This window comes from Lagopus muta, chromosome 2 (genome assembly GCF_023343835.1).
Source record: "Lagopus muta isolate bLagMut1 chromosome 2, bLagMut1 primary, whole genome shotgun sequence".
NCBI lineage: Eukaryota > Metazoa > Chordata > Aves > Galliformes > Phasianidae > Lagopus > Lagopus muta.
Window position 1 is genome coordinate 67,295,970 of NC_064434.1, and position 23,566 is coordinate 67,319,535.

At 46.3% G+C, this 23,566-nt stretch overlaps 1 protein-coding gene across 2 annotated transcripts in view; it reads right to left on the reverse strand.

Annotated features, from left to right (window-relative positions):
- The window catches only part of PDE10A (phosphodiesterase 10A), a 339,629-nt gene that overhangs the window by 154,767 nt on the left and 161,296 nt on the right, over window positions 1-23,566 (reverse strand). The window contains exon 1 of one of the 2 annotated variants that reach the window (XM_048935255.1): window positions 3,355-4,695. The exons of the other annotated variant lie outside the window; for it this stretch is intronic. Coding sequence (XP_048791212.1) covers window positions 3,355-4,165 — 811 coding nt within the window. The 5' untranslated portion in view covers window positions 4,166-4,695. Of the gene's footprint in view, window positions 1-3,354; window positions 4,696-23,566 lie in introns of those variants that run through there. 2 annotated transcript variants of the gene reach the window in all.

Below are 23,566 nucleotides of genomic sequence, written 5' to 3' on the forward strand. Positions count from 1 at the left end.
CAGCGTCTGAATTTTAAGGATGGCTTAATTGCAAAACCAAACTGTCTACAAGAGATTCATTGCTGGAGATCATCAGTTGGCTAAGACAACCCTGACTGCAAGCAATAAAGACATAAACCAAAAGAAAGGATCAAGCCAAGATTTACTTTCCCATCACCTCAGGTAACAAGAATACTTTTAACTTTATTTAAACTTCCATTGCTATTTTCTCCCACAATTACAGCTATTACTGCCTCTACTCTTAGTTTCACTCCATGCAGGAGTTACTGGTAACTGCAGGAAATGCTGCATTGCTAAAAGAACAGATGAACAACTCCATATAAAATATCAATGCACTGATAAAACTCCCAACAAGCAGGCAGCCCCCATATTGTAAAATACTCACACAGGGTTAATGGATGAAATGTGCTACACATGTGTGGCTCACAAGATCTTCTGCTTAGAAGAAACGTGGGACATTGCCCTGGAAGCAAGACATGTCACAAAGCCCTGGTGTGCCTGACAACCTGCAGTGCCCTAGGTGTGGCAGAACATCACTAAACAATTGGCCCAGGATGGTAGACTTTCTATGTCTCCCAGAACACCATGTTATGTACAAAGTCACAGACCTGAATAAAATTAACACCACCACACACAGTTCATATAAGCCTCCGCAGCCCCATGCTTTACTCAATCTTGAGGGGAAAAAAAAGAAAAAGTCACACATGGTACATAGTGAGTATTGCAGAATCTAAGATTTTACTTGAATCAGTAACCTGATGATGAAATCCTGCTTGAGTGTGCGCAAGTCAAATGAGGTCAGGCAAGAGGAACACACCTTGAGCAACTTCATTGTTTTCTGTCTCGAAGATCCTGCTAGGTCCCTTTTAAGTCTTCCCTCCCTAAGAGCTCATCTCAGTTCCCCACAGAACTCTTCAGTTTTCCTCTGTAAAAAAATATTTTGACTTTTTTTTTTTTTTTTTTTTTTAAATCTTTAGAGTGAAGCAGTGTATGTATATGTGTGTATGATCTGGATTCTAAAACAGTTCAAGAAACAGAAGTGATGAGATGCAGCACAGTACCTTCATTTCTCCCTATCATCTCACCTTGCAAGCAACAGTGGTCTCCCAGCTGCCCTGTAGCAGGACTGGGAACAGCACTACAAGAAGCTGGACAAATGCTTATTGTAACTGAACAGGAGGCTATCTTGTCTGACTTTCCTCCACTCCCCTTTTGACAGTCTAGTTTCCTAGAGGAAATCAGATTTATGCAATCACTTGATGAGGGCAGGAGCCTGACAGATATGTGTATGCACACACGTGGACGTCTGCCTGTCTGACCACACTGACACCTTTTCAGCCCATCAGCCAATTTCAATCACATCTGAAAGAAGAGCAGAGATAGCAGGCACTTGGGTCGTTGAAAGTTTCATGAGAACAGGCTGCAGCACACAGAGCAGTGCCTCCCCAGAGGGACGGGCTGCATATCCTATTGGATGCCAGTGAAATCCCAGTGAAAGAATCGTGCTGCTGCTCTCCTACCCACAGGAAAACCTCCAGCCAGAGGTCACAGCCAGCCAAAGATGACCAGGTTTCTTCCACTCAAGTGTTCACAGAAAAGCTTACACTGAATTTATCACTACTCTTTAAGTGGTGCTCTGAATAGAGCTTTCCGTGCCTTCTTTGTCTTGATCTAGTGTAAGAGAGAACTGTTCCACACAACACACACTTCCCAGCCCGCTCTCCAGGACTGCTGATCACCAAAGCTGTGATGCAGGTGGGACTGGCACTCCACTCCTCAGAAATGGAGCACAAAAACTGGGGGTGCTTAAGGATCACTTTAGGCTTTGAAACTACCAAATATCATAGAACAAATCATAGCTTGGGTTGGAAGGGACTTCAAAGATCATCAAACTCCAGCCCTTCTGCTGTGGGCAGGGTTGCCAGCCACTAGATCAAGTACTAGATCAGATTGCTCAGGGCCCCACGCAAACTGGCCTTAAACACCTCCAGGGACGGGGCAACCACAGCCTCTCTGGACAACCTGTTCCAGCACCTCAGCACTCTCTCAGTGAAAACCTTCCCTCTGACATCTAATTTAAATCTCCCCTCCTCTAGTTTAAAACCATTTCCCCTTATCCTATGTCTCTCTGCCCACATAAAACGTTGATTACCATCCTGTTTATAAAATCCCTTTAAATATTGGAAGGCCATAATGAGGTCAGCTGCAATCAGCTATTGCAGACGGTTTCAATGAGACAAAGCAGCATGCATGTGTCTATCTTTACACGCCTCCACCAGATAACAGAACAAGTACTACTGTGCTTCTTTAAAGAAGCTGTTAAGAAATAAGGCAAATAGTGAGGTCCAGCTGACACATCAGTATTTTTCCACACATCCACCAGCCCCACATACATTTGGGAACTAAATGCGGTTTCACCTGTAGCAAAAAAAGCCATCTAATAAAAGTGAGAGTGTGCCAACATATTAAGATGCAAGTTTAGGGACACTTCAAGGCATAAATCAATGATTTAGGAAATAGTTTAAAAAACAAAAAGAAAGAAAGAAACAGCTGATTGTGGTCACCCCAAGCACCCAGACACGGGGAGACCAATTCACTATCATATTTATTTCGGCCCCGAGCCCACGCCAAACGCCGCAGTCGTAGCAGCTCCCGGAGCTGCCCGTCCACAGCGCACAGCCGGGTGCCCGCCCTGCGTGAGCCCCAGCCCCAGCGACAGACTCGGGTCGAACCCTCCGGGACAGACTAGGGGCGGGCGGCTGCGGCCAGGGCCGGCACTTTCCGAGGCGTTCCCCGAGGCCGAGCCGGCCTCACGGCCAGGGGCGCTCCGCGCGGCTCTCCGCCACGCGCCGTAGAGAAGGCGGCAGCGCCGCGCACACCGCTCCTTCCCCGCCCGTCGCGGCCCGGGCAGCGCGGAGCCCCGCATGGTTCCTCCCCGCTCGCCGCGCTCGGCATCGCGGCCGCTTCGGGAATGCTGAGCAGCTTGCGCTTGGCGGCGAGCTGACAGAGGACGGTGCGTTGTCGCACGTTTCGTCCCTCCCGGTCCTCCGCCGCCGTTCTTCAGCCAGGTGCCTTTAGCCTAACGCTTCCCTACGGCCACCTCCGGCGGTCGGGGCGGGTCCCCGCGCCCCGCTCCGCAGCGGATGAGACGCGCGCCAGGTGCGGGGCTGCCACGCGCCCGCGGAGCTCCGGCCGAGGCCGAAGCGACGCCAGCAGGCGGCTGCCGCACGGCGCATCCCTTTGTCCGCGCATCCTCCTCGCGCCCGGCCCTTTGTGTCCCCGCTCACAAAGGAACGCGCTGCCCCGAGCCCCCCCCCCCTCCCTCCCCAGCCGCCTCCCCGCCCCGGTACCTACTTGTGTTCAGGAAACAGTCCGTAAACCTCCTGAAGCAGCTGGCAGAATTAGATCCATCTTCCATGTCTGGCCCCGGGAGCAGGGGAGACGAGAAGGAGAAGAAGGCGCCTCGCAGCCGCCGCTCAGTCCCGCTCCCGCCGGGGCCGTCGCCTCCTCGTATCCCGTCGCCGCGGGCGGCCGCCGCTGCAGCGCCGAGGAAAGCGCAGGACCACGGGCGAGAGGCGGCCGCGGGGAGGAGGAGCCGCGGATGGTGCTGCCGGGGGCCGGCGGCCGCGGAGCGGAACAGCGAGCCCTGGATGGAGGGAGAAGAGAAGAGTCTCCTCCTGCCGCCGCCGCCGCCTGGATGGGCGATCAAGTGAGCCGCCGCCGCTCCGCCAGCATCTCTTCCTCCTCCTCCTCCTTCCCTCCCTTGGAGACTCGTGAGGTTAAAGGAAGACGAGGAGGGGAAACGAGGAGGCGGCGGCAAGAAGTAAAACGAAGATGGAGAAGCGGAGGAGAAGGAGGGGATTGGAGCGCGGAGAGGAGCCGCCGCCGCTGCGGGGCCGATGCGGGCGGAGGCGGCGGGGGCAGTCCCTGCAGCGCGGCTCCCGCTGCTGCTGCCGGCGGCGGCTGTCAGGAGTAGAGCGAGGGAGCTGCGGGCAACCGAGCTGCCTCCGGGCGCCGGGGGGGGAGGAGACCCGCCGCTGCCTCCACCTCCGCCGCCCCGGCCATGAGAGTGGGGCGGGCGGCGGCCGGAGCCGGGCTTTTCCCCGGGCGCCGCAGCCAGGGGGGCCGGGGGGCGGGATGAGAGCCGCTCCTCGGGGTTGGACATGCTTCCGCCCGGCCCTCCCTTGCGCGGCAGTTTAAGGCAGGACGCCGGAGAGGCGGCGCAGCGCCGGGAACGGGAGAAGCCGAGAGAGGACGGAACGCAGCGAGAGGCGGCCGCCGCCTCTCGGCCCTCGGCTCCCTCGCAGCGGCCCCGAGCACGGTCTCCTCCGCAGCGCGGCTCCTACCCCCGAGAGCTCACATCCCGGTCCCCCTTTAGGCCGGAGGGGAACGCGGCGCCGCCGAGCGCGAAGCGGTTCCGATCCCCTTTTTTAAAGTCCTCCGGTCCTCATGCTCCCACCTTACACGCAGAGCCAAAGAAAAAAAAAAAAAGCGATCCGCGTTTCCTTCCAGCGGTGCCACCGCTGCCCCGTACGTGCGTGCGCGGCTGCGGGCGGCAGCGAGAAGCGCCGCAGTGTCGCCGCCAGCCCCGGCCGCCGGAGAACGCCCACTGGCGGAGCGAGCGCTCCCGGGCCGCCCCTCAGCTCCAAGCTCCAACGCTTACCTACAGGCAGTGCGGGAGGGACGCAGGGCAGAGACCCTCCCTATGCGGCCTCGCTATTTCAAATAGCTTCTCTTAGGCTAGAGGCAGACCCCTGCGGCGGGGAGCGGACCCCATTTTCTGTGGGGCTGCAAAACCCATCCTACGCAGAGCGGCACGGCCGCCCCCGACGTCGCTCACCGCACGCTCCTGTCACCCTCCGGAGCACTCTGGCGCTGCCCGCCGCCACCCCTCACCCCGCCCTGCCCCACGGGCAGAGGCACTACTCCAACCCTCGGCCTCGCCGCCGGCTTCGCACTCCGCTGGCGAGCAGGCTCGCCGTGCCGGCGGGGGATCCGTGCACGGGAGGTGCCGACCGTCCCGCCTCACGCCGCCAGTCGCGGCCCTCGAGCTGGCGGCACGGCGCCCCGGCGGGTCTCACCCCGCAGCGCTCAGAGGGAAGGGCCGCCATGGGACCGCCGGCCCGAGGGGAAGCCGAGGGGTGGCCCAAAACGGCGCCGGGCCAAGGGCCGCGCCTGGAGCCTCCATCGCCCGGATTTCGTTGTCGACCCAAAGCCGCCGCGCACTGCGCGCCGGCCGCGGCCGGGAGCCCGAAGAGCGAGTTACCTGGGCAGGTGCTCGGCCTCGCCCCGCTCAGCCCCGTTTCCTGCTGTACCTGCGGGTCTTCAGGAGCCGTTGTCCCGCTGACGGGGCGCAGAGCAGCGAGCGGCCAACGGCCGTCCCAAGGCAACACTCTATCGCTCACCTGCGAGCCGTGCCGGCACTCTCCGGCCACGCGGCGTACACGCAGCGCAGCGCGGCTCAGTTCAAAACGGGGGAACCGACCCAGAGAAACGGCGGTGGCCGCGCGGGGCGTCCCGGCCAGTGAGTGCCAGCGGAGGGAAGCGGGCACGGGCTGGCAACTTCGCGAGCGGGGTGGGCGGGGGGACGCGAGCCGCTAACGCCGTTGCAAATGCGAGCGGCGGGGATGTTCGTTGTACAGTCGGCAGCACGGCATCCGCCGCAACCGGGACAAGTTTCTTTTCGCGCTGTTGTGTCTGGCGGAGGGGGGGAGCTCCGCGCCGCTCCGGCGCTGATGTCTGCGCTCAGCGGCGCCCCGTCCCGCTCCACCGTCCCGCTGCTGGTGACACGCGGCGATCGCGGACGCTCCTACCTCAGGAGCACCGCCGACGTGCGCTTAAGCCTCGGTTCGGACACGTTACCGTTTCGGGAGCTCTGTCGGCGGCGGCACGCGCACTGATATCAAAGTTTGGAGCACGCAGCGCTGTTAATGGGGAAGGCTGCAAAAGAAGATGCCGCTCTAAAAGTAGTAGCACCTTCGAATTAAAAAGCGTTTTCAGCTCGTTGCGCGTTACTTATCCGCGAGAAAATAATCCGCGCAGTTCGAAAAGGGTTCAAAACGCCAGAACTGATCAAAGACTCATTACAGACCTGAAAAGACCAAACAGAAAAGCTTAAGGAGGGCAGGTTTGGCTGAACTGCTCTCTTCAATACGGTTCTTACAACCGCCTGTTGCCTACAAATCCCGACCTGAAACGGAAAGGAGTCGCATCTGCCTCTGCGGTGCGTTTTGTTTCAGTACACGTAACATTATCCAGGCAGTTCAATGGCCTCAGTTTCAGCGATCTGCTTTTGGGAGATGCTTTTATTTCTTTAAATGCAGCCAGTATTCACCTGCTTGACGTAGCTAACTTTCCCTGACTGCCGCGGGACTGGTGGAGACCCAAAAAATACTGGAGTTCTCCAAGAAGAAGCGCAGCTGATGGGAACAGAACTTCAACGAGCTGGACCCGGTCGGATCCGCCTGTCCCCGGAGCAATTAACAGCTCCTGCTTTGTTATTACTAGAAAAACTTCCAATGTTACAACTGAAATAGACAGACTGAAGGAAAAAAAAAAACAAAAAACAAAAAAAAACAAAAAAAACACGAGGACTATTCACCTGAAGGAGAGAAAGCTGCTCCTTCACATAGATTAGTCCCAAATTGTTTTACCGTCAACACCAAATTGCTGAAACTTTACATTGTCAGTTTATAATTGTAGGAATCGTGTTTGGCTATGCTAATTTATGCTAACTTCCCCTACTGCTAGTCACCCAAACTGCAGTTGTTCAAAAACCACTGCCTGACACGGGATAGCTGCGTATTTATATAGATAATGTGGATTTTTCATGTATAAATACGTATGCGCATATTCAACAAACCAGGCAGAACACGCGGAGGTTTGTAAGGAATTCAGTCTCCCAGACAAACAGCTTTCAGGCTAAGGGCTTATTTGCTACCTGCTCGTTCCATTGCCATTCATCAGCCACTGCCAATCGCACCTGATCGCTCACCTGCTTCTCGGCGAGGCAAGGGAAAGCAGTTACGTAAGAAACATCAGATGACAATGAAAACTTTTTCTGGGGGGATATATGTGTGTACCTTTGTAAAATATGTCGATTTTCAGACAGCCAACTGTTTGGGAGCAAAGTAGCAGCGAACCACGTGTGCCCGTTCCCCAGCGTGTCTGTAAGTCGGAGCTCCGTCGCTCCGGGCGTAACAGCGCGCAGCCCCGCGGAGCGCCGCCGTCCCCGGAGCAGCTGCGGTGCTGACCGTGAGGGCGGTCATGGACCGGGAGAGTCGCAGCGACTCCAACAGGAAGGGTTCGCTCTGGTTTGCTACATCATCCCATAAATGGATTTTTTAAACTCTGAAACACAAATAAATGCAAATTAGTGCACTTTCATGCGTCCGCTTGCGTTAGATGCGAGGGCTCTGTTATCAGTGAGTCATGTGAGGGAGCGAGTGGGAAGAAGTCTTTATATTTGAGTTCTTCAAGGAAGCATCACGGGGGTTCAGAAGTCGGAGCTCCCACTGAAGCCATCAGGAGTTGTAGATCACATTGTATCCACAAGAAAAGGCCCGTCCCAAAAGCAGCAAATAAGCCCGTTTGGCAATAATTTGGCAGTATTGATCAAAATACTCTCGGGAAAACATTATTAAAAAGTTGAATTATAACAGTAGCTGCTTGGTATTAAATTCAGCTTAAAAACAAACACCTATCCCTTCCAGTTCTGATACATTTCAAGAATGGCAGTGACTCGTCTTTTATCCGGTCCCACTCTTTTGCCTGGTAAATCCTCTTATCTCACTCTTCATCCTTACATCCTGAGAGTTCCCTCTACGATGCATGATCAATTCCTTGGGAAAAAAAAAAATAATAATAAGGAAGAAGGGACGTTATGGGGAAGGGGAGTTCAGAAAAATCTGGGATAACAGCACTGCAGATGACAGAACCAACCACCTGAACACAGAAAAGACAGAAGTAGCTGTAATTAAATACATAAAGGGGAACCTGTTGGAAAAGGGGGGAGGCTGCAAACTGGAGAGGAAGCTAAAACACAGACTCCAGAGCTGAGTAAAGACTCACATTAAGTTCCTAACTGAAAAGTCCTGTGCAAGCTGATAAAAATAACTGCATTTTTTCTTAAGCATTTTCAGCTAAATGGTCTCATAGAATACAGCAATTACTACCCAGCTACTGAACTGCTATCACAACTAGGAAGCCTGCAGAAAAGACATTGTTCCCTAGTCTCATTCTATAAGTCTTTAGAGTAATTTCTATAAAGCCCTATTTCAAAGGAGACTGTTTGTGCAAATAATTATTCTTAAATATCATAGGCAAGGAGTAAGCATGTTGTAGAGTATGTGCCAGCTGTTTTCTATGATTCCTGCAGGCATTCCTACAAGCCACCAGTTTCCGTATTAACTGAGAGTGGGGCTGCAGTGCTGGGAGTGCCAGCAGCCATCTTGGAACTGCAATTAATTAATGCAGCAAATCAGAACTGTGAAGTTCCTAAGAAGTCCAGGTCTGTTCAGAGATAACTGACATGCAGAAAGTTTCCCTACAAGTGATACAATACGTGATGGATGAGGGGTTAGCGCCTCACCTCAGTTAATAAAGCTGAAGATCATGTTAATAATTGAAAATTATGTCTTTTTCCTGGCCTTTTTTGTTGTTGTTGTTGTTGTTGTTTTTGTTTTTTTGGTTTTTTTGTTTGTTTGTTTGTTTGTTTTTAGGAAGGCACAAAACCATGCAAAATATTCAGAGTTTGTTTGTTTTGTTTTTCAGGGAAAAAATGCATGACTTTTTAATCTGGAAACTTTGAGGTAGACATAATGCGATATATTTAATTAAGAAAATGCAGAATATATTTTAATTTTAAAAGAACAAAAGCTTGTGTTAATGCACAGAGGGAGCTATTTATTCTTTACTTTCCTACCAACGTACGTGGATTTGATTCCTATGAAAGGCTAAGCGAGTAGCTAAAGAGAACCTAATGATGCTATCAACCATTTTGTGCTGTTCAACGCAGTACAAAGATCAGATATTTATTGGTTTTATTACAGGCTGTTCAGTACAGCAAACAGCTGTTTGGGTTCAAGCTACTTTGTTAAAGCACAGAAGAAACAACCAACAAAATTACTATCTAAATAAATTAAACCTTCAACAGTAGCTGTTGTTACAAATGATACATTATAAACCAAAAGCACCATAAACACTGTAAGCTCTTTGCTCTAAAGATGATCATTTGAGCCATCATTTGAGCTCTGCACAACAGGATCCTGGCTTGGGACCAGGGCCTCTTAGGTAATAATGAAACACAAGCAGCAAAGGACGTAACAGTTGGCATGGTAGACAACAGCACTGTTGTTACCTAATAATATTAGAATAGCCACTTTTATTGCAACTAGAATAAATAAGGTTATCAGGATTTCTGTAATTGCACTTATTTCTATATAGAAATCTCCCAGAGTTAATGTCTGACTGAAGAATGTAGTTACAATTTGCTATCTGCTAGAGAAATAATAAGTAATTCCAGTCCTGTGTTTAATCAGTAAATAAAATTTCTAACCTTTACATGAATTAAAGTTGCTTTAAATGAACAGACTTACAGGGGAAAGAATTGTTACTGCCAATCTACCTTTTGTTCCTCCATCTTAAGATTAGCTAGCATAGAACACAGATTGTATGCTGCTATTGGTACAGTAGGGATGCCAGCCATGTCTTGCAACTCACTTTCTCAAAATTTTCCAGACTTTTTTCTCTGACACAATTTGCAGACAAACTCTTTGACAGAACGTGCAGCATCAGCATTAGGCTTAACCTAAACTACAGCTGATTCCTTTCTGATATCAAGAGCAGGTGGGAAAAAAAAAAATAAAAAATGGAGGCTGAGCCCAACCTTCAGAATTACCTACAGGGATATAAAATTTCTGTTGAATTTAGGCATCCTATTGTGACTTTTGAGCATGGATCAGAGGAAAACAAGTTTGTCTTTTTTGAACAATAGCCCCTCCTTTTCACTGTAATTCCTCCTTTGTTTTCTACTTTCTGACACATCTGATTTCTCTCTGTTGCAGTAACTACCATTTTCCCCTCTGGGAAGAGCAGGAATTTTACTCTTTCCCATCTGTTAAAAAGGTCAGTCCTGAAACTGTGTCTGTCAATAGTGAAATGCAGTCATTAACCTCCAGAGTTAATACTCTGATGTGACAAAAAAACATCAAGAAACACACACTTCTAGAAACCATGAGCTATTTAACGTGTTTCAATCCATGCCTTGTTACCTGTGCAATCCTGAAATATAGAGCATTTGCCTATGAAATGAATGAAATCTCCCCTGTGTGGGCTCTTAGACCAGTGCTGTAGTAACATGCATTCACCCCACACTATGAGCAGATTGGTTACATCGAGAAAGCTTAGTATTTAAGTAACTTTTCTCCATCCCATCCTCACTTTATGCATCAACAAATTCAGCTCAACTTACCTCCCTACTGCAGCACACATACACACACTATGAATATATTCCTGCTGTCTTTATACCCCACACCAGAACATGCTTGCTGTCTTTTTATTACCTGTTATCGCACCTGCAGATGCTTTCTCAATCCCCCTTTCCCTCTCACCCCCCACTCCAAAATAGCCATGAAATAAAAGCAGCACGATTGATTTATTTATTAATCTTCTTTGAAACAGAACTAAAGCTGAATTCAGTCAGTATATTTACAACAGTTCTGTTCGAGCTAGGGAGCTGGTTAGTCCTGCTAGCCAGACAGGTTTGGGATTTTAGAAGATACTGTCTGTAGAAATTAAACACAAAGTAGCAGTGTACTGCAAAATATTGCAACCACATTTAGATAGAACAGACCTGAGTATGTAGCAGATTTTTTGCAAATTGTTTGAACTGATCATTTAAATTTCTTTTTTCCCTCTTTTAACTGCACCTTAAAGATAAAAGCAGAAGAGAAATCACAGTGCATCACACTCCACACTGCCTTATCCCTAGCTCAGCTTCCTCTTGCTGGATCCAGCCTGCAGGGATGTAATCGGGGTACCTGCCGATTTGTTTTCAAGACAAAGCAGTGATATGGTTCCCACCTAATCACAGAACTCAGAATCCCTGAACTGAGGCAACTTTTGGAAAGCCCTCAGGTTTGTAGTCTCTAAGAGCAGAAAAAAATAAATCACAGCATAGTCCCAGCACCCCAGTTACGTCAGACCACTTCTGCATCTGATCTGGTTCATGCATACACAGATATATTTATCTATCATTACGTATTTTAAGTACAGATTGACATCCAGACTAAACAAGACGTTAATGTAGGAGCAACTCGGTGTTTATTTCTGGAGAAAGGGTTCCTTTGTGAGACCACAAACCTCTCATTTAACCTAGAGCTCTATGTGGGGTTTTTCATCTATGGTTACTCTAACTTAAGTTGTGGCTTAACTGCTTGTGGCTTCACTATATAGAATCTAAAGGATTTTTTCAGAAAAGCAGAATTTTAGCTGCCAGTAGCTTTTGTTGCCTGTCAGTTTTTGTCCTGCCTGTGGCTTTGCACAGCACAGACTCAAACTTGGAGGCCTTTGGCTCACCTGCAAAACCATTGGAGTTGAATTCCTAGCTGTTTCAGCTCTGTGGAGCTCCAAAATAGCGGGCTGCCATTAATACAACTATAACAGATTCGTGAGACAAGGACTTAACTGAAGGCAAAGGAAGCAACAGGAGCCTTTAAGGAGGAAAGGAAACAAATAGGAGACAACCAGTCAGGACTTCTGTGGGAGAAGCCTCATGGAAAGCAAACTCAGTGTCTCCATGCCTTGAGAGCAGGCCATGACTGCAGGCATCACAGCCTGGAGCCCACTCTCTGCTCCAGGCCTGCAGTGTCCTGAGCCAGTGGCCTGACAGCGATCTGCACGTCATCAGCCACTCTGCTTCCAACACACCAGCAAAATGTCATTTAGTCTTATTCTTTCTCCTCCTCATTTCCAGCCAGAATAAATGTACAGTCATTTCTCTTGGACCAGCTTTTTCTTCTAGCTTTCAATATCTCTTCTGTCTCCTTGACATTTAGTATTTAAAGGGAGCAATAATATCTTCCTCAGACTTCATTTTCTTTGATTAATCAAGGCAAATCTTTTAGCTTATCCATATAACAGTAACTCCAGTTTCCTGGCCATCCTAGTAGCCCTACTCCACTCTTTTTCCCCCTAGCATTTATTTTTCCTCACCACAGCTGACAACAAGACATGCTGTGGATGGACTCTCTCACTAAACTAAGGTGGCTTAGGTGCTTCCCCAGTTCTAGAAAGAAAAATTGCCTGATATACCATGGAGGTATACATATACAGTGTGTGAGGGCGGTCATTCTGTGATGAATTCATGAGAACTTTCTTTTGGTTGTTTCTAACTGGTGAGCTCAGAGCCAAAATTCTCATGGGTCCGTAGGTAAATTATTTTGCTCTTTGTTCTACTACATTTCATCCCACTTCTGTTAATTTCTGTTAATACCGGCTTCAGAGTTCTCTGAATTGTTCCAAAATCTGCTCCAGTTCCCTTCTATGCAGACAATAGCCTCTCAAATTTTATAATCAATAAATTCTGCTGGCACACCCTTATTTGCATGCAGGAAAGAAAGAATGAAACTAGCTCAGTCCCCAGACAAATTCTTGCTAAATTCAATTCATAACCTTCCTTATGTCAGCACTGCAATTCCTGCCCCTTTAGCTGTAAGCACTTAACCTTGTTCATAGGTAGTCTAAAACCCTCAAAGTTCCTGCTGACTTGCAAGGCAGTGCCTGATACCTCTGCAGAACAGGTAAGTGTTGCTCACAAACACTGTTTTTACAGGGAAAACACAACAGTTTTTCCCTGAAGTTACTCAGAAAGATTTTTAAAAGAGCTCTAAAACACAGCTGAAAGAATGAAATGCAAATATTCCAGTTCCCCCTCTACTCCTCTGCCTGCAGCATCACCCTCTGTTTTCTCATCCATCATATGTATGAGGAAAGAGTCCAGGCTGAGGCTGGCCTTAGGCAGAAGCAAAGTAAGCACATCCCCAAAGCCGCAGACTGCTGGAGGCCACCTGGCTGCCTGCTCTGCCCTTCCAGGAAGACGAGCAGACGAGCTCTGCAGGCCGGGTAGCCACCCAAGCAGCACAGCCTCAGCTCTCTGCCTAAGAAGCCTCCTGCTGCTTCAGTCACTGAGGGGATGATCACAATGCATGGCTTGTCCTTACTGCCTGCTGTCATTCTCTTTCAAGGAAAACAAATTCGTGCTCTCCTTTGTTTTCTCTCTTCCCATGGTCATTTTTTCTGTGTTACACATGACACTAAACAGTTTTTAAAACAAACCCTCAGATCCAACAGAAGTCTAATTTCTCAAGTCCACACAGCGCTGAGATCAAACTATCCCTCCTCAGCTGTGAACCAGCAGCCTTGTATGCAAGTCCCCTCTACAGAACATTCAATTACAAAGAACATAAATTACTCAATTTAATCTGAGAAGAGATTGAGAAACTCCAAGCAACTGTAACTGAACTGTTGTTTGAAGAAAGAAACCTCTTGGTTTGTTTGCCTGTTCATAGGGTAGTAAAGCAGCCCCCACCTCCCTGGCTGTACATACCTTTTTGAAGTGCGAGATTGTTCTCTGTAATCAGATACCTGTCTTGTCCTGAGCATAGAAGGATGATTGACACTTAGAGATTAGTGTCAATATTAACAGCTTTCAATGAGATTGTTGCAGCATGTTGCCAAGTGAAAATATTTGATCTGAGCTCCGTGGAAGCATGGTGCACAGTTTGATGTGTTTCCAAAGTTTTTCTTAGAGTTTTCCAATGTTTGAGTTTCAGGCACCAATATGAATGTATCTGACAAGGCAGCAGCTGCTATAGCTGCACTGACCCATACCCATACTCTGCTTTGGGATACTGCTGACTTGATCACAGCAGGATTTATTTAAGCTTTTACCTGAACACTGTGTCAGATTAGGTTTTTCAAAAGACATTTTGAAATGGCTGTTGTTTTGCATTAAATAATAATGCAATAAATAAAAAATAAAAATAAAAATAAAATTAAAGAGGAAGGGAGGGGAGGGGAGAGGAGGGGAGGGAAGGGAAGGGAAGGGAAGGGAAGGGAAGGGAAGGGAAGGGAAGGGAAGGGAAGGGAAGGGAAGGGAAGGGAAGGGAAGGGAAGGGAAGGGAAGGGAAGGGAAGGGAAGGGAAGGGAAGGGAAGGGAAGGGAAGGGAAGGGAAGGGAAGGGAAGGGAAGGGAAGGGAAGGGAAGGGAAGGGAAGGGAAGGGAAGGTTGATCTACATTATCATTTTTCCACGAAAATCAGCACAGGTAAGTTTCTGCAAAGATGTTTCTCTACAGAAAAGAGTTTTTGGTATGTAGCCCATACCATTTCCTCCACTCTATAGTACTTCGAGGAAATGCAAGAATAAATGTAGGAAGGAATGTAAAAGAACTGGAAATCTGACGTATGGAAGTATACAAAGAAGAAAGGAAAACAGATGTGTTATCAGATGGCAGGCTAAAAATCAGAAGGAAGGGAAATGTAGAGAAATGTAATGGAAAAATAAGTGGGGTCACCATCCTGGAGCTTTAGGGAACTCTGGGGAAGACCTGGGAAATAATGCAGTCTTTATTTGCAAAGCAGAATTTTTATAGCTTTTCAGCTTGCAGTTATCGTAAGTCTTACAACACCCGTGCAGTAGATTCAGGCAATCAGAAATATGATTGTCTTCAAGCCCATTAAAAAGTATTCTTGATGAGAAGTTTAAGCTGAACAGTAATACTTCACTCCTTCATCCACGAAAAAGATGTGTCCTCACTGTGCCAGAAACCCTGTGCCTGCTTTGTGCCAGAAGCCATGCACTTCAATGGATTCAGTAATTTCCACCACAACAAAAGTCAGATTGCCCAGTTTTGGCCTTTCCTTCCAGCCCTTCCTTTGCCTACCTGCCTTTTTCGCTCCTTGTAATATTCCATTTTTTTAATGTTTCCAAGCCTCTCCAGCAGTGGCTCACAGGGATCTGAGTGAGATGAGGCTCTTTCCTTCTACTGCAAAATCCACTGAAAGTTATTTGCATTGTGCTGCAGGCAAGTACTTGTTACACGGGGAAAGTAGGAGATATGATGCACACTGAACACTGGTGGCTGGGGGAAGTTCAGGAGTCCCCTTGCAGGTAACCATGTTAGAATTGCATGAAATGAGCAGTAATAAAGGATTTTAAGCCCACCAATCCAATTAGATGAATGCAGCAGATGGAAAATCACTTACAAAACTAGCAAGACTGTCATATTTTGCTGTTTCTTCAACATGTGCCTTCCAAGCATGTTTGAAAACAAAACGAAACAAAACAAAACAAAGCAAAATCTTCAGAAGGACAGAGAAAGCAGAATTACAACTGGGCTTTTCACATATGAGACCAAAACAAACTACCCACATTCAGAGACTCAGTTTTTACCACTTTAGGTAAATTTTTCAAGTCCTGTATTAACTGCTAAACAAAAGGGATTTCTTTAGAGTTCTTTACAATAAGTATCTTTCCACAAGAAAACCGAGTGGAACAAAATGAAGAGATGCTACATGAAAGACAATTTATACTTAAAACACTGCAAAAAAAAAAAATATATATATATATATATGTTTAAGGTTCTTTGTTCCCTAGTATCCCTGTCTGAGTAGGTAATTCATCAACAGTTACGATGGGAATAATTATGATCTTGCAAATACCTTCAAAACCATTATGTTCTGCCATTTGGGAAATATTTTGTCTATTTGGAAAAAGCTTTTTTGAATTTTCTTATTTGTGGCATCATTTTTGTATTGCACTTCCCAGAAGAACCCAGTGGAATGGGCTTTTAACTCTACTGGTACACAATTATGATTCCACTTTTGTTAGAGGTCTGCATATTCCAAGCACAAACACTGTCCATCCTCAGCTGACAGGTCATGTCAGCCCACATTAAATCTTTGGAACATTTTGTTCTTATGTGTTTAAGGACTCTGTGGACACTTGGTACATTCAGATGGCTATTTGAATAACTCAATAATTAACACTAAATACTGAGGCGTAACTAAGCACTTGTGCATGGTAATTGTACCTGGTTGTTTTCAGAGTATGCAGTATACTTGATAGCAAAAACAGTTTGCTTCATTTCCAGAAATGTTAAAAATGTATAACTGGTTAAAAATGTTTAGAATATGCAATGTGTAACCATGCTGTTGGAATCACTGGTATTTTAAAAATGAAATGTTTATACACAGCTAACGAGGTTAAGCTGGAAACCAAAAAAGAAATTTGCTTAAGTTTCAGAATGTGGGCTGGCACTTCAGTGAATGAGGCTATGAAAAATCCCTTGAGCAGTTCATTTCTCAGGTTCACTCAGATTCCTCACAGATTCTCCCAAAATTTCTATGACCAGACCCTTTCAAAACAGCAGGACCACTAGGCAGCATTATCTGGAATGGATTCTGTTATATCTCTAGCAAACCTAGATTCTGAGAAGCAAAAAATTACTGTGGAGAAGAGGGATGCATGGTTTAGCCAAAGCAATGGAGCATTTGATATGAAAAAGAAATTCTGATGAATAAAAGTTGAATAAGGACTTCTGATAATGGCCTGATGAACGCACTGCATACCAAAACAGTACCTAGCTGAACAGTTGGTTTAACTTGTTCTCTGGGATATAACAGCAACTAAGAGTAGGAAGTGATCTAAATATATTAGTGTTCATATGTTAGCAATAGTATTTTTGCAAAACATGGAAATACTGTCAGAAAGTAGAGAGCAAAGCATGCAGCATAACTGTAGTGGTTGCCAAATGTCTCTATCCTGTACTGTTAGAAACTTTGAAATCTGCCAGTTCCCAAATGGCTTTTGGACACCAATTTCCTCCCTCGCTGCCTCACTCCTTCATCTGCCCCCAGTAAATCAGTTCTGTCTCTCAGCAATGTGAATCACAAACCAAATGCACTCTGAATCACCCCAAGACTCATCCAAAAGGTAATTCCCTGAGCAACAATGAATTTGATGTGATGATTGCAAACAACATCTACGTGGCTGGGGTGCACAGAGCTGTACGTTACCATCAGGCAGCTATGGCCACCAAGGCCAGCTGAGTTCCCTTGGGAGAAACACTCCACCTTTCAGAAAGTTCATGTTTCCTCCAGAATTTCTACTCCAAAATGAATACATGAAAGAAAGAAAGACAGACAGAAAGAGGGAGGGAGGGAGGGGAGGGGAGGGGAGAGGAGGGGAGGGGAGGGAGAGCCCATCCTCTTCCACATTGCAGGGCAGGACTGTCTGTGTGTCATCCCCCTCACTTAGTCCTGAAGGACATCCCTTCAGTAGCACACTTGCCCCTGCTGTGCTGCTGGAACAACTGCTGAATTTCAGTTAGCTCTCAAATCTGTTGGCAGTATTTCCCTCTTCCCCAACCTCATTCGGTCATCGGTTGCATTGATGAGGCAGTGACAGCCTCGGTTCCTAAGCTACCTTCCATCTGTATTGCTTGTCCCTCATTCTTAAGCCATGCAGGCAGATATTGCCTCTACCAGGACTCAGGAGCTGCAACTCAACAGCAGGTGATGGAAGTTCCTTACACCTTATTTTTTATGTTGAGGACCTTTCAGGTATGCCTGCTCTCCATTTCTGCAGGTACGAGTATCATTGATCTCATTTTTGTCTCCTTCTCTTTCATGTCTTTGTACATAGAGCTTTTTCTTCTCTTTCCAAGTCATCCCCTGACAGCTTTTGTATGTTTGAATCACTAGGAGCTAGTGTCTAGTTTCATTTTAACAACTTTGTTCCTGTGCTTGAATCATGGCTGCAATGCTGAACAGCACAATCAAAGACTCCTCAGACAGACACGGCTTCGATGAATCCTGCCTGCTGTCCCTTTGAGCACCTCACACAACTCTGGAGTGAGTCCTTCATCTACTGGGTAGCTGGGCAGGCTCTGGGTCGGACACAGGCTTTGCTCCCTTCCTGGACTCCTCAAATTCAGCCTGTGGTGCTGAGCTCAGCACTCAGGGGCTCCTCATTCTCTCCCTTTCCCCACCTCGTAGCCAACACCAAACTCCTCATTATTGCTTCCTAGGTCTCTCTTCAAGCAAATCCCTCTCCCTGCCCCCCATCCTCCTCCTCACTATCCCCATCTGTGCAGCCTGGGCCTCCCTGTCCCCACACACTCCCTTCCTGCAGCCCCTTTGTGTTCTCCTCACATGCTTGCTTGCAGGCCCTTTTCATGCTGCCTCTGTGCCTGGATTTTCCCTCTAAAACCTCATCTGGTAGGCATTCGCTCTCTCTTCCTCCCACCTTATATCCCTTCAGAGAATTATCTTCAATGAGACTTAAACAGTGGCCTCTGCCACATTCATAAACGCCTTAAAACACGGTCATTTTATTCTGGAGAACTTGCTGCCTCCAGTCATCTCATTAGTTTTTGCAACAATCAGGCTGGTCTCGCCTTCATTCACTTTTTCCCTTCTCGTCATTCACCCCCCCCCCCCCCCTTCTCATTTTCATTCCCTCCTGTTTGTTCTCCATTGAATTTGGGCTGAAAGCTTTTCAGGGTATCTTTATCTTGATGGAAAAGTGCTGTGCATATTGATGAAAGGAAGGGTGGAAGGATGGAACAAAAGTGCCCCACTAGCTCCCACACTTCAGGAGACGCAATCTCTGAGCTTCCTTAACAAACACCAGACAGAAAGGGCAAATTGACAAATGATAATAATTAATTAGGGATTTTGCATGTGTCAAGGAGTGATTTCCTGAGGTAATCCGATAACCCTGTCTATGACAACAACTGGCATTTTGCCCTCCTGATGGAAGGCAACAGAATCCACCCAGGAACTTCTCGCTACCTTTCAGCACACAGGAGTGGCACACACCTAACCCAGGCTCCCAGCATCTCCAGATCTGCTGCGAATGACCCTTGTCAAAATTCAGGATAATTGCATTTTACATTCTCCCCACATACATACAAGATCTGGCTTTCCATTCTTACGAATAGCCACTAAATTTCACTGCTAACGCAAGAGCAATGAGCTGCCCAAGTTTTTCAGGCAGGTAATTACATCTGCCTGGCCCACATTCTTCAATCTGTGCTGGAGATAATATATATATACCCAAAAATGGACTGTGAAGACTAATATTTCCTTCTCAACATACAGAAGAGTTAGATGCATATATCATTTGTATGATGGCCCCTGATGGTAATTTGAAATCAAGCAATTACTTCATAATGGATTGCATAAACTTAGTAATCTAGCATCAAACATAAACAGCAGAATGTTTTTGCATTGTTGGCAGTGTGTTACTGAATTAACACCTTAATTAATAACAAAGAAAGAGCAAAAAGATACCAAAATAACTCCCTATGCAGGGTAGAACATCAATATGATTCAAAACTACAGAGGATTGGGTACCTCAGGAGACTGATATTACTAACAGCATCTCGCCTCAAGGCTTACTGGATTATTACTGCAGTTAGTAATGTCCTTAGACTCCACATCCTACTACTCACCCCTTCAGAAAAGGGGTCTTGTTTCATTCACACAGATGTTTCTGTCATCCACAACTCATACCTTTCTACATGCTCTGCAGGCTTTCTGTGGGGCACTAATAGTTGCAATACATTTATATAAAAGACAGGACAACCACACTTCAAAAACACATTTCTAGAATAAAAAAAAAAATATTAGCAAGCCGCCTCAGTAGTTTCCAGGGAAGAAACCTGGGGCTGAATTACCTTGTGGACTTAATTTATAAGAGTTCTTTCCAGAGTGGAAGAAAACAGGGCAATGACACTGCTTCTGCATCTAAACCTCCATCCAGGCATGTGAGTCTCAGACCTAACAGCAAAGGGCAGCTGGATTTCCCACACCTGGGAGGACTTCCCCATCTTCGTGGCATTCTTGTGGAACAGAATTTCTACCACAAAGAGCAAGCCCAACCTCTCATCTGAAAAGTAACTTTTGGGAGCTTCATTATCATCAACCACTACTGTTAGAGGAATCTCAAGATTCATCCTTCCAATTTATTGACCTGAAGTTATTCACTGGTTGTCAAGAAGAACTGGATCTTTTTTCATGGTGAATTTTAAAGAGAGGATGTAATTGATCTATGCATTTGACTTCAGGAAAGTGCTAACACCCATGAAAGCTCATTTTCAAGGGCTTGTGAAGTCTCATGTGCCTTTCTGATGGTGCTAGAGAAATCTATAGTAATATTCTCACAATTAATTCCTGAGCTTAGGCCAGCAGAACCCCAGGCACAGTCCTGGAGCTTGACAGAGTGATGAAAGCAGGCTGTGGTCAGCAGCCCTTGTATAATTGTTAAAAAAGTGACCAGAATTTTACTGCATCTTTTTTCTTTTTCATTAAGGACAGGTTTGAGCTGTGAAGCAGCAATTACATGATTCTAGCTTTATATGACTTATTTTTACTGCCTTTGGACTATGTATTTACAAGTTTACTTGTCAAGGCTTTGAAACCTTGAAAGGGAATCAGCAACAGTCTATTATCCCTCATTTGAGTATAACAAACTAAAATGACCAACCTCTGTTCTGGATTAGTCCCAGGTAATTCTGGTTTTAAAAAAAGGCACATGGTCAGTACAGGGAACACTGAGCACCTTAGGATCTCCACTTTCAGTTGAGCTCTCTTAAATGCAGTTTAGGAGCCACCTCTGTCACTGGAATGCACAGTGGTCCCCTCCCAGTGTATACAGTGCTAGAGTCACAAGACCTTGGCTCAAGCATTTATTTATTTATTTATTTTGCCAGTGGAATATTGGGGTGGAAGAAGACTGCACTGAGCCCTCATACATGTACACAGCATGCTTGAATGTCAGACAGCTGGAGAGATTAGCGAAAACCTGGTTTAAAACACCTTATTACTCCACTGTAACAATCCAAAATGCTGTAGCCATAATACAATTTTAAGACGTGGTGGGTTTAGCCACTGCTGCAAAAGACTAAGTTTTATTCTGGTGCTTTTTAATAAGAGGGAAGGAAATGCCTTGCATTGCTCAGCAATGATTCCTTTGGGCAATTAGGAACGACATCAACAGGCTAGAGGGAGGTTTGCCCAGAAAAATGAAGGGTGCGGGCCAGAAAGCAACAACAGCAGACCCTTGGAGGTTTGAAAGCAACATGAAGGATACCCAGAGGCAGGACCAGGAACATCTTAAATCAGAGAAAACAGCAGTAGCTGCATAAAGCCCATGCTGTTTTCTGTTTTCAGGTTTACAAAATCTCTGCAAATGAGTAAGCCACACAAAAACGTTAAAAGGTTGCAGATAAGACACGGAGTAAACTCAGCTGTATCTGTGTCACAACCAGCAATATGCTGCATTCCTGACTAGAAGATCCCAGATACGTTTTGGAAAGGACTCAAGCTGGCAGGCTCTGAGCCAACACAATCTGTGGGTGGGTGCTGGATTCTTGCCTTGAAATCCTCTCCTTGCCAGCTAACCTATGGAGTAATAATGGCAACAGTTTTGGAGGGAGATTTCATAGTGTTTAAAGTTAAAAGAGCTCATGAGTCGATCTGCCATAGCATCCTGTTTATCATTGGCCATTTAATTCCACTACTGTTCTTTCTATTGAGAATTATAGTTTTGGTTATATCAAAGCAATCCATACTTGTCAAGCAAGCTATACTGCATGCTGCAAGACTACGGACAGGATGGGAAGGAGCTCAAATCTTTGCAACCACAGGTACGGTAAGATCACACATCCCTTGTAGGTGATCCACATACTTCCCCTAAGAAGAAACCAGAAGTCTTCCCAAGACTTGGGTGAGAGATCAGGATACTCATTTTTTACCGTGATCTGATCAGTTTCAGACAGGTACCTCAAAATGAGAACTCCCTCTACGAACTACCCTATCTGGTTTCTGATCTACAGCTGTGGCCTGTCTTTGAGTAGACAAAAGAAGGTGAAAACACCCCCAGAATGCATCTTGCTAACTGTGCATCAGAGGGAAATATCCTGCCTAACCCCTGTGGGCAGCCAGCTGAAGCCCTGGAGCATGAGACTTTATTTTAACACCAGGATGTCTTCCAGAAAGGAAATGGGGGAGGACAACAGGATGGAAAGATGAAGTATGAAAACACAGCACTGTCTCAATTCCAAGTAAATCTGTCACCTTCCAACTCCAGCACATTACACAGGAGACTTAGAGAAGAGAGATTTTCAAATATCGTACTCAGAGGTATAATCAAGTTATGAACTCCCAACCTCCATTTCCACCCTATCCAGTATTTCCTATCCAGCAGCAGCAGAAGGAACCTTTAACAAAGAACTTAGAACAAGGTAGTTTAAGCCCACTGAAATGATAGTAGCATGAGAAATAAGCATAACAGAAAACTGAAAAATAAGAGAGCAAGCATTAATTTGCAGCTGAGAAAGAATAAGGCAGTTTATTCTGTATGTGAGGAAATAAATATTAACAATGATGACATTTTCAGGTGGGCTAACAAGAGCAAGCAGCAGAAAAATGGTAGCGAACAAGGGGGAAGCAAGCATACTCTGTGGGTAGAGGGAAAAGAAGCACTGTGTCAGCATGAGTTACCCATGAGTTACCTAGAGATGAAAGATGAAAAACGTGACTCATTCACTATTTGTAGAAGTATTTTCCAAGTATTTGGAAACAGACATCATAGTTCCAGCATTTAGCAAATAAAGATTCTAGAAGATAGGCTGACATTATCTTCCTAAAAGACTAACACCTACATTTTTTTAAAGCCTTTTGAGATATTTATGAGTAGCCGGGGGGTGCACTTGGAAATGTGAAATTTAATTAGTGAGTCACTACAGAATTATGAGGCATAAATCAGGTCAGCTTCATTTTTATGCAGTAGCTGTTGGTCTTAATTCAGGCAAGGAACCAAGAGATCCAGCCTAACGGATATTCGGGATATCTGCCTTTTAATCAGGTTCCATGTGAACTGGCTGCTGAATAATCCACTTCAATCATTAACAGTAGTTTTTAAAAAACGTGCCTGATTCTGTATTTGGCATGCTAAAAAGACCATTGAATATTGCCATTGGGAAAGTTTTGTATTTTAAGAATGGGAGTGGGGAAGTGGAGACCTAAATGTGGAGGGTTTGTACCCTGCTCTGGAGCTGGAGAACGGCAGGGCACTGATAGGGTTCTACCTTCATCTAGGTCTGACCATTCACATCATCCAAAAAACTTCACCATTTCTGGCTCTGCACTCTCCAGGCACTTTCCAAAGGCGGCTGTACACACACACAACAGGAGCTGGGAAAGGCTTGGTGACTTAGCTCAAGTTACACAGCAAATGTTTGAGTTTGTGCCGGGGAAGCAGCCATGGCTTGGCCAGTGGAAATGATGAGCACAGACCATTAGCAGATTTCAAAGACTCACACATCTACCAAGGTCATGCTCAGTGCTGTTGCTAGCATCATTCCTACTCCGCAGCAGCAGAATTTCTTCCCTGGATAATTCCCGTCTAGCTCCTTTTAATGTGAAAAATTGCTTATCTTCAGAAATACTCATCTCTGCTCCCATATTCCCTGTGCTCACCCATCTTGGCACCTCCGT